The 10,839-nt window shown below is 40.2% G+C and overlaps 2 protein-coding genes across 2 annotated transcripts; one reads left to right on the top strand and one right to left on the bottom strand.

Annotated features, from left to right (window-relative positions):
• Positions 1-5,408: 5,408 nt before the first annotated feature.
• Positions 5,409-7,064, bottom strand: LOC121256450 (GEM-like protein 5). The gene is made up of 3 exons (XM_041157251.1): positions 6,506-7,064; positions 6,125-6,399; positions 5,409-5,872 (listed from the first exon to the last, which is right to left on the bottom strand). Exons 1-3 carry the CDS (start codon positions 6,924-6,926, stop codon positions 5,675-5,677), a joined length of 894 nt encoding a protein of 297 aa, XP_041013185.1. The 5' UTR covers positions 6,927-7,064; the 3' UTR covers positions 5,409-5,674.
• Positions 7,065-9,159: 2,095 nt separating this feature from the next.
• LOC121255832 (cysteine-rich and transmembrane domain-containing protein WIH1-like) lies at positions 9,160-10,236 on the top strand. Its single transcript, XM_041156365.1, has 3 exons — positions 9,160-9,311; positions 9,464-9,638; positions 10,049-10,236. The coding sequence occupies exons 1-3, from the start codon at positions 9,269-9,271 to the stop codon at positions 10,095-10,097; spliced, it is 267 nt and encodes an 88-aa protein (XP_041012299.1). The 5' UTR covers positions 9,160-9,268; the 3' UTR covers positions 10,098-10,236.
• Positions 10,237-10,839: the final 603 nt, after the last annotated feature.

The raw sequence follows: 10,839 nt of genomic DNA, 5'->3' as shown, positions 1-10,839 counted from the left end.
CTCAGATTTTTCAAACCTCACCTTGGATTCTACACCATATCACGGCACTGACCAAGTCAGCATCGGAGATGGCTCCGCCCTTCCCATTCAGAATATTGGTTCCAGCCATCTCAACACCTTATCTGGCACATATTTTCTCAATAAAATTCCTCATGTCCCTTCTATTGCTAAAAATTTACTTTATGTGCATCAATTTTATTTGGATAATTTTGTTTACTTTGAATTTCACTCTTCCTTTTTTCTTGTGAATGATTTACATACTCGGGAGGCACTTCTTCGGGATCACATTGAAGACAGCCTGTATGTTCTACCGGTGTCTTTGATTACATTGCAAGCTTCAAACTCCTTCTCTCATGCTCTTTCTCAAGCTCACATTGTTGAAAGGACTTCTTCCCAAATATGGCATGCCCGTCACGGGTATCCCTCCACCCGTGTTACCTCCTTTACACTTGGAAACTTTAATCTGCCTGTTAATAGTTCTTTAGCTTTGCCGCCTTGTTCAGCTTGTTTACAAGTTAAATCTCATGCCCTCCCACACCCCCATGTCCATCTAAGTCCAATAAGACTTTTCAATTACTTTTCCTTGATGTATGAGGATTAGCACCTGTGCTATCTAGGATGTCGTTTTTATTTTTCCATAATGGATGATTTCTCTGAATACATCTGGATGTTTGCCCTACAATCTAAATCAAACGTTCCTTCTATTTTTATGGCATTTCTAAGATATATTAGTAATACATTTTCTACCAATGTCATGTGCAGTCGGATCGGGGTGGAAAATTTCATCCACTCCACTCCACTCCTTACTTGCATCACTCGGTATCCATCATCGTGTTACTTGCCCCTACTCCCATGCTCAGAATGGAAGTGTTGAAAGACGCCACCGTCACATTGTTGAGACTGGTTTGTCTCTTCTAGCTCATGCTTCCGTTGCTCAAAAATATTGGGTTGAAGCGTTTCAAACCGCAATATTTCTTATAAATCGGATGCCTACACCCATCCTTCAAAATTCCTCTCACTTTGAAACTTTGTTTCATAAAACACCTGATTACAAATTTCTCCTAATTTTTGGCTCGGCTTGTTGGCCGAACCTACAACCCTTTAATTGCCATAAAATTGATTTCTGCTCAAAACAGTGTGTTTTATGGGCTATAGCTCAGATCACAAGAGTTACTTATGCTTGCATTTAGACACGGGCCTCACCTTTGTTTCTAGGGATGTCCAGTTTATTGAAACTGACTTTCCCTTTACAGCCCAGCCCATCTCGCCTCTTCTGTCTACTCCCACTAACTCACATATCTCATCCTTTCCTCTACCGAGCCCACTTACTCTGTCCCTAGCCCATCTAACCCACATACATCAGGCCCATCACTTGGCCCTTCTACTTTAGTCTCTAGCCCTAACTCTCCTGAAGCATCCCTTCCTCCTCCTACCTCTCACTCGCACTCTCACTGTTCCTCACTCGAGTCACTCCTATGCTCTCATTCCTCCTCTGATTCGGCACCACCTTCGCCTGTCAATCCTCTCATCAACAACCACCCCATGGTCACTCGGTCAAAATCACAAGTTCATCGTCCCCTTCAAAGATCCGACAGCACAATACCTTGGCCACCTCCAAAAGCCTTCACCTCTCTAACTCTTTCTTCTGATTCCATCCCAGAGTAACCCTCATCATTTACCGAGGCTGGTAAATATTCTGAGTGGAGATCGGCCATGGTAGCCGAGTTCCAAGCCTTACTCTAGAAAAGAATATGGGTCCTTGTTCCTTCCTCTTTGAAAATCAACATCCTTGGGTCCAAGTGGGTCTTAAAGACCAAGCGTAGAGCTTATGACACCCTTGAGCGCCGCAAGGCCATCTTGTGGCCAAGGGCTTTCATTAGTAACCTGGTCTAGACTACATCGAGACCTTCAGTCCGATAGTCAAGCTTGTAACCATTCGTCTTCTTTTGTCTCTTCAGTGGCTTCAAAGTGGTCATTGCACCAATTGGATATACAGAACGCCTTCCTCCATGGCGACCTTGAGGAAGATGCCCATATGCAGCAGTCGCCCGGGTTTGTAAACCCTGATCTTCCATCTCATGTTTGTAAGTTGCAAAAGTCTATCTACAGTTTGAAACAAGCCCCTAGGGCTTGGTTCTCTAAACTGACAAATAGGCTTATTTCTCTTGTCTTTCATGGTTCGAAGTCAGATTCATCTATGTTTATTATGCAAAAATCTTCTGATTGTCTCTATGTTTTAGTTTGGAAAAATCTTCTGATCGGTACATCTATTTTTGGGCTGAAAACAGCCTCCAATAGGAGCCAGCCATGTAGCCCACCCATTTCACTAATAATGGGACATAACGCATCGAAGCAAAAAATGAAAAAAAAAAAAAAAACGCAACGAAGCACCCTCGTCTAACTCTTACCCTCCTCTCTCACCCTCGTCGAACTCTTCTGAAGCCCCCCATCTCTCTCTCTCTCTCTCTCTCTCTCTCTCTCTCTCAGTAAACGGGTAACAAGTCAGACGACCCTTGTCTCTCTCTCACACCCTTATCAAATCCGCAGCCATGAAGATGGCGTGAACTGAAGGAAGTCGATGGTGGCTCATAGAGAAATGAGAAATGAGCATGGATGGTGCTCCAACGTTGTTCGCAATGAAAGAAAGCCATGGGCATGGCGGCATACGTGGGCATGCAAATTGGTGCTTGCTATCTTTCCATCGGATGCTCTACTTTGAGAAACCAAAAATAAGGTTAGGCGAGGTTCCTTTGGTTGTGCATGGTGAGGTTTGCATGGTGGTTCCTGGTGGCGTGGTTTTGGAGGTTGGTGGAGGAGGCTTTAGCGGTAATGGTGCAAGGAGGTTGGTGGTTGCCGCGGAAGAGGCTCGCGGTTTGTTCAAGATGGTGCAAGGCAAAACCATGCATGGAGATTGTGGTCTTGCGAGGTTGTGTTTCAACATGCAGGTGGCTGGTCTGAGTTGTTCGTAGTGCATCAACGTGGTGGCTGTGGGTGGGTGAGTGGCGTCGAACGCACAACTGCGTGGTGGCTGTGGTTGTAGCATCGGACTAGTTGGCATCGGATTGGGTGGCTGCGTCGGGCTGCCTGCCATTGGCATTGGAATGACTGTGGCTATGGTGTCGGGTTGCCTGCATCAGGCTGCTGGAGTGGGATGGCTGGGCGGCAATGGGAGATAGCAGTGGACAGCAAAAGAGAAGAGAAAGACGTAAGGTATTTTAGGTGTTCTGATGTAGTCATCATCATTGTGTTATAGTGTATATTGCTGACGTGTCAAAATCTTATTGCCTGCTGATCTAAAGGCTAAAACGGACATGACTGCTCCAAAGAAGAACTCTTTTAGTTTATGTAGATGACATTGTAGTTACTGGATCAAATCTATTGCTTATTTCTCAATTCATCACTGCACTCGGACAATATTTTCTAGTTAAAGATCGCAGATCTTTACATTATTTTCTACGTATTGAAGTCACTAGAAACTCCACTGGTTTATCTATTTCACAATCCAAATACATCTAAGATTTATTAGTTCGCACTAATATGCATAAATCTAAACCGGTTTCTACACCCATATCATCCACTGTCAAACTCACTGCACTTGAGGGATCCTCATTTGAGGACCCTCAGCTCTATCGTATTGTAGTTGGCAGTTCGCAATATCTGGCCTTCACTCGACCAGACATTTCATATGTTGTAAATAAGGTGCGTAAGTTCATGCATTACCAACGGCTTCCCCACTGGCAAGCTGTAAAAATGATACTTCATTACTTAAATCTTACACAACATTTTGGACTCCATTTTCATTTCTCATCTACCTTCACTTTATCTGCTTTCTCTGATGCTGATTGGATCGGTTGTCCCGATGACCATAAATTCACTGGAAGATTTTACATTTACTTTAGCACTCATCTTATCTCTTGTGGCTTGAAGAAACAGCCCACTATTGCTCGATCTTCTACTGAAGTCGAGTACAAGGCAGTTGCTAACACTGCCTCTGAGCTCCTTTAGTTACAATCTTTTTTAAAAGAGCTCAGCATTTTTCTTAGAGATCCTCAAACCTTGTGGTGTGACAATTTGGGTGCTACTTACCTTACTGTTAATCTTATTTTACATTCTCATACTAAACATGTTGAGTTTGATTATCATTTCATTAGAGATCGTGTAGCTACAAAATCTCTTCAAGTTTCTTTTGTGTCTAGCAAGGATCAACTTGTAGATATCTTCACCAAGCCATTATCTTCAGCACCGTTTGCTCAACTACGATCAAGCCTCACACTTTGCTCTGTGGTGTAGCTTGAATCGTGGGGGACTATTAAGGCATTAGGTGCTGCACCATCAGATCAAAAGAATGAGAAGAAGGAGTTGAAAGATTCTGGACTGATTCGGTGATAACAGAATTCCTTATGGTGGTTCTAAGTCTGTTGGTAAATGCTAAATGAAATGCTTGTTAAATGTAAATTTACTTATCTTGCAACAGTCTGTATAAATAGGACCAAAGGGTCTCTGCATTGTACATAATGAAAAACCGATACTTGTAAATTTCCCTTTTCAATAAAATCTTCACAGATGTCTTTCTTCAAACACCTCCCCTACATCTCGTTTACTTCCTTCATCAATTGATAACGTCCCCAAATATCTACAGCTTTTTTGCAGTTTTGCAGTAGTCATGTAGGCTTTATATCGTATAGATGTTCCCTTCGGATGTAGACTAGCACTCCGATTTAAGTGCATAAATTGCTTTAATTTGCTGCTTTTCGTCGAAGCTCAAGCTACCCACCCCATTACACGTACAACTGTACTAGCAGGATCAATTCTTAGTTTCTTCATTCTCACCCTAATGCGTATGCGGTTTTTGCAATTGACATGGGGTTCTGCTCCACCGTTAACTTTGCGATGATAATAATATGTCACATATTCCGCATGCCATGCTATTAGGTGAAATGGGGAGAGCAGATCGGGGAGGGGAGGGGAGGGGAGGGCTACAAATCTAAGGCCTAAACAACTTTAACATTTTGTTAATTTTCAAACACATTTTGTTTTAGAAAAAAATGAGGATATAGATTACTAATTTCCAGAGTTAGGTAATTCTTATTTGATTATATATTAATTTTGAATTATTTTTAATAGTTTTTATGTTTAAGGAGCTATATAATAAACCAACAACGAGGCCTGGACGAAAAAAGCTAAATTGCACCCGGTGGGTAGGCTTTTAATTCGTACAATTTTGTCTTACAATTCTTGGGCCTCCAGAAATGTCTTGTTTCACACTACTTTGAGCCCATATCTAGCTGCCACCCCAAGAGTCAAGGCCCCCTATCCGTCGTAAAATCAACATATATCCCAAGGAGAAAGGCCCCTATATACTATACGGATGCCCAAAGCAAATCACCAGGTGTGCGAAATCAACTTGATGGCTACTCAACAAAACATTGATTGATATGTAATTATAGATTACAATTCGATCCCACTACACTTTTTATGCGTTTGGAACAAACTACAAAAACTAAATGAATATACATATGATACAACGAAACCAAGACCGACGAATGGTTGCCCACTGTACAAACGTACAGAAACCAACAACAAACGTAGATTATACCTGGAAAAACCAACCACGAACAGAGAACATCACAATTTTTGAGAGGATAGGGGATCCAACAGTGAATGCGACCATCTGCTACCCAACAACTGCTTGTGCCGCTCGGACCTCTGATACACTGTTTAATAGGTGATTCAATGCTTTCTCGAAATTAATGAAACCCATGAACCAGAATTCATGACCATCAACTGTAACAAGTTGAATGTACTTCTCTGGTGGATTTTCTCTCGTGATCACAGGGTTGACTGTGCTTATATTTTCCAGAGGTATCGTGACCTGTTCATGACAACGGACATTCAATGTACCGGCTTTCCAAGGAGTGAAATGGTCCAATTCCCAGTTCTTGATCATTTGCAAGATTGAAATTTCGGAAAAAGTAAAACTACAACTAATGCCAAAACTCTTATTCATATTTCCTTTCATATATCTTTCTATTTCCTTCAATATTATATATATGGAGATTAGTGTTAAAGATTAACATAGATCATACTTTAATGTCATCAACGAATGTAGAAATCAGCATATTACCTTGTAGTAGCTCCAAGCCTCTTGTCCCGACGGAGCAATGAAAGTCAAGGGACGGTCACTGCAGAAAGCCACGCGAACTGTTGAGAGATACAGGGTTCCAGCAACTGGGCCGGTGGATGTGGAAAGGTAACAAGCAAATGTCTTCTTTAGCTTCTCATTCGGAAGAGTTTCGAAAGTCTGCTTAAAGAGGGACTCGAATCCACCTTCTGTTATTGCTTTGGCTGTCAGGGTTACTTTTCCCCATGCAGCTTCCGACACGGAATGCCCAGTTTTAACTGCAATTTAATTTATATTTAGTCACAAACATATGAAAAATATAACGTATACAAATATGTTTCAGATCTTCAGGTCGAACTTCGTTTTAATGAAATTTTAACTTACGATGGTGCCATATGTTGCAGGCTACAGTCTCGGCTTTCCTGGTCCAGTTATTGAACATGTTAATCACGGGCTCCAAAGTATTGTGGCTTTGCTTTTCCACAGGGGAGTACACGACATAGGGTTGGTGGTAGATTTGCTGGTGGTCGGCAGCAGTCCACAAGGCAGCCTTCTGGTTGTCAGGGTGTACGGTGGGTGCTGCCGGTGTTCCCATGATGTGGGTGCCCCATTTCTTGGTATCCTCATCCGAGGGTGGATATGAAAACGATGTTTTTGTGGATGGAATAGGTTGATGATGCTGTGGCTCATCTGTGATGGTGGAGGAAGAAGTGGGATGAGACAGTACTAGTACGGGTTCTTCGCCTTTGGGAAATAATGTTGAAGATGATTGATTGCGCTCTGCTTTTTCAGTTGTGCCCCTCATAATTCTTCGACTGAATTCAGGTTCTTCTGATGGGTTCTAGTTTTGGTTTAGGCTTTATTCGCTCTGCAATGAAGAATATATTTAAAAAGTGGCCGTCTGGTGATTGTGTAGATCACATCCCTAGTTTTGGCTTATGGGTAAAAGAATAGGCAATTCTGGGTCACGTTTTGGCTTTATTGACCAGTACTTCTTATCCGAGGAAAATCCCGAACCTTCCAGTTTCAAATAATGACGTGGTTCCTACTTCCTTCCAATTAGTACCTCTGATGGAACCCAAGTAACGTATGAGCCGGGTCACCATTACTTGTCTTCTCCTCGCACTGCGTTTGAATAGTAAAATATTCTCAATAATAATAAATTGTAATAAAAAGTAAATAAATAAATAATAAATAATAAAAAAATATTACGAGAATAGCTCACTACTCAAAATAAGGTTAGAAGTCATGCTTTTTTTTTAATTTTTCAGTAATTAATAATATTCCACATAGAATCTCTAAGATTTTCAAATTTTTTATTAATGTTTGGACTGTAAAAAAATGGATTGGATTGGAGAGTGAGATAAAATGAAAATTTTGTAATAGCCTATACTGCCATTAGGGTTGGCTTGGAGAGTGAGATAAAATGAAAATTTTGTAAATGATAGTAAAATTATTTATGAATATTAATGAGATAGTTTGAATTGTGTATTTTTTGAGTTTTGAGTTGTGGGTTTTGTTAGAATATAGTTTTATAATATTATTTTTGTTTGAAAATTTGAAAATATTGAATTAATTTTTATTTTTTGTTTAAAAGTTTGAAAAATTATAATGATTAGTTTGAAAATATTGTAATTGGTTAGTTTAAAAGTATTTATATTTAAATTAGAAGGGCGCTTTGGACCAGTCCAATTGCTGTTTGAGAAAAAACAGCTCACCAACAGGCTGGTTACACGTAAGCTTATGGAGGTTGTTTACAATAGAGTAGGGTGCAGTTGATTAGTTCCATTTCCCTCCCCGTTCCAGCCCTTCCCCTTTCACTACACCAAAGCTTGCCATCGCGATAAAATCAAAAACTTGCCATCACTATAAAATCAAAAACCAATTCGTTGGCCAGCACTATGTCAACAACTCAAAAATACCACGGATAGATAATATGTAGTGGCCGAAGGGCCTTTGAGATTTTTTTACAAACAGTTGGTATTCATTGAGAGATGAGTAATAAAAAAAATTAAATAATTAATTTCCAGAGCCCAGGTTACAAATATCACTTCGAAAGTCAATCTAACTCCAATACAAGAACTCCAATAAAAGTCCAATACAAGTTCTGTTAAGACCGAAAATTTCAAAATATAAACATTTTACCAAAAATCTAGCAATGCAAGGTAAGGGGTGCCGTCGAGGTTGCGCCGCCGTTGAGAGGTAGTTGCGCTGGTTCTCTGTCGTCGAGGATGAGTGGGGTGCCTTCAAATTTGGGTTGGGATGGAGTGGGGTGCCCGTCGGGTGGTGGGTTCAAATAGGAAGAAAGAGGAATTGAATGTGTTGTTCGGATCTAGTGGGATGCATGATAATGGTTCGGAGCAGTTGACATGTCGCATTCTGATTGGTGGGCTGATTTTCTGAAATAAGCAGATGAGTTGTTCTCCAGATTTTCACTTTAAATTATGTTTGAGAAGAATGTGAGATGAGATGAGATGATATCTATTTCCAAACAAGCTCTTATTCTACAGTTCATTGCTTAATTCTTAAGGTGTTGGGTCGTGATTTAGCAATGGGGTGACAGGAAATTGGCATATTACAATCTTTTTTTTTTTCTTTTTTTTTTTTTTGCTATATTCGTAATGCGTGTACATGATGTCATTCATCACTGCCATATGGAAACCGGAAGGAGTAGGCTTTAGATGAGCGAAACGTTGTGTTTTCTGTCGGTCGCACCGAACGGCATGCATTTGCGAGACGAGGACGAGATTACACGTACGTAGGGGGTTAAGGACAAAGCCATTTAGCAATTGTTGGGTTCCAGACTTGATGCAAATCCAAAACGCTCTTCTCCTGGCATGCAGCCAGCGGCTGATAATATTGCTCACTGTCAATATTTCACTTGAAGCCTTTTCCCATTTATCGAGGTGGGAATTACTGCAACTTGAGATGAGGTCGATGAATTACAGATACTTGGACTTCTGTCCGCAGTAGCAATTGGGGAAGCTTTCTATGAGATTCCCATGAATGCACGTAGCAAATGGATCGAGTGCCACGAGGGCATATCATATATATCTCTCTCTCTTATATACAACACGTACCACCTAACCTTTCCTCTCACTCTGATCAACGCATTACACTGAAGCTCCCCGTCCGGTAAAGCAAGCAATGAGTTTCCAGCATATTTCTCACGAGTCCCACCTTCCTTCAGGCAAGTCATCAAGAATTGTTCTTCCTCTTCCTAACTTGGTCCTTTTCTTTTTTACAACTTTTACTTATATATAGTTTTCGGGTTGGTTTAGTGGCGTATGTTCACTTGAATTAAGGATGAAATCGACATTTATGTGATCGTTTGTAATTCAGGTCAGCCATCTCCGTATCCTTCAGAGCCAGGCCTTCAACCACCACCACCGAGCTACCCCCATCCTTCGCCGCCACCACAGGGATATCAAGGCTACTTCCATGATGGGCACCCTCCCCCTTCTCGTCCGTATCAGCGCTATGATGGCTCCGGCTGCCCTTCTTTTCTAAGAGGCTGGTATGTGCATCCTCTCTATCCATACCAGTAGTTTGTTTTTTTGAACAACTTTTTTGTTGTAGATTATAGATAGAGCTTCAACAATTAAGAAGGGTGATATGCCTGATCTGTACCATCTACTTATCATAAGATTCGAAACAGTTAAAAATAAAAATAAAACACACTTTTTCGTGCTAGTTGATGAGGCTGATCAAATCCACGCCAATAATGTGTTCGGTGTATTATTGATAAATAAGATTGTAAGTTATTAATCATGTAGATGCTTTGAATAATCCATTTTTATGTGGTTTTGAGACTGATTTCTTTATCCTCCTCTTCCTTATGATAGTTCCTTTCATGTAATTCTAATTCCTCATGATTTCTCTCTCTCTTTATTCTAATTCCTCTTTTGGTTGGGTTCACATATGCAGTTTAGCTGCACTTTGTTGCTGCTGGGCGTTGGAGCAGTGCTGCCCGTAGGCAATTTGATGTATCTGATCAGATATACAATTTGATCACTGTTATGTCTTGCATCTAGTTTGAGAAACAAGCTTGTCCTGTCTGTTACTATAATGGTTTCCTTTGTATCCGATCCAGCTGAATTGTAATTTTTCCACTACTTCTTTCTCTCTAATTACAGCACATTACTGCAGCCGAGTGCCGATCTACTAAGGGAAAGTTGAACAAGTAATTCACCTAAGGGATGATTCTTTTAGTCGGCATTCATGGTCCACTCTACAATTTTTCTTGTAGGAAAACAAGAGAGAGGTCTAGGGTGGGTTTGGTTATGGAGTTTTCTTTTGGTAACAAAAGTGGCTTATGTATGTTGCTGAGAGTATGGATACTAAAATATATATGTACAACTACTTTGTAAATTATAAATTATAGAATATGAAAAACAAATTAGAAAAAGAGAACTTGGTGTTGAGGTATATTATGATGGACGTTTTCCTTAGAGTAGATTCTGTCACCTCTAAATCCAGATATGCATTAAGTTTCTTGACAATCTATTTACAATATACAAATTCGGTTCTTGTTAATCTCATTTTCGATGCATATAAAAAAAGATCATTGAACTCGATATAAAATAGTCAAAGTCTAAAGAAAACAAGATAAAATGAATAAAGGAGTTTCTTTAATTAAAATTAGAGAATTTGAATGAATAAAGGAGTGTTTCTCTAATTACAATTAGAGAATTTGGAATGATTAAATTTATGGGTGG

Source organism: Juglans microcarpa x Juglans regia, chromosome 3D (assembly GCF_004785595.1).
Source record: "Juglans microcarpa x Juglans regia isolate MS1-56 chromosome 3D, Jm3101_v1.0, whole genome shotgun sequence".
NCBI lineage: Eukaryota > Viridiplantae > Streptophyta > Magnoliopsida > Fagales > Juglandaceae > Juglans > Juglans microcarpa x Juglans regia.
Note: the sequence above shows the minus strand (reverse complement) of the source record. Positions and strands in the feature narration are given on the sequence as shown.

Excerpts from the sequence above, each read along its gene's own strand:
- LOC121256450 (XM_041157251.1), bottom strand. The coding sequence starts at position 6,926 with ATGAGGGGCACAACTGAAAAAGCAGAGCGCAATCAATCATCTTCAACA. Across the intron at positions 6,400-6,505 it reads CTGCAACATATGGCACCATC|TTAAAACTGGGCATTCCGTG; the intron begins GTAAGTTAAAAT and ends ATTAAATTGCAG. Across the intron at positions 5,873-6,124 it reads AGGCTTGGAGCTACTACAAG|GTCACGATACCTCTGGAAAA; the intron begins GTAATATGCTGA and ends TGTCATGAACAG.
- LOC121255832 (XM_041156365.1), top strand. The coding sequence starts at position 9,269 with ATGAGTTTCCAGCATATTTCTCACGAGTCCCACCTTCCTTCAG. Across the intron at positions 9,312-9,463 it reads CGAGTCCCACCTTCCTTCAG|GTCAGCCATCTCCGTATCCT; the intron begins GCAAGTCATCAA and ends TTTGTAATTCAG. Across the intron at positions 9,639-10,048 it reads CCTTCTTTTCTAAGAGGCTG|TTTAGCTGCACTTTGTTGCT; the intron begins GTATGTGCATCC and ends TCACATATGCAG.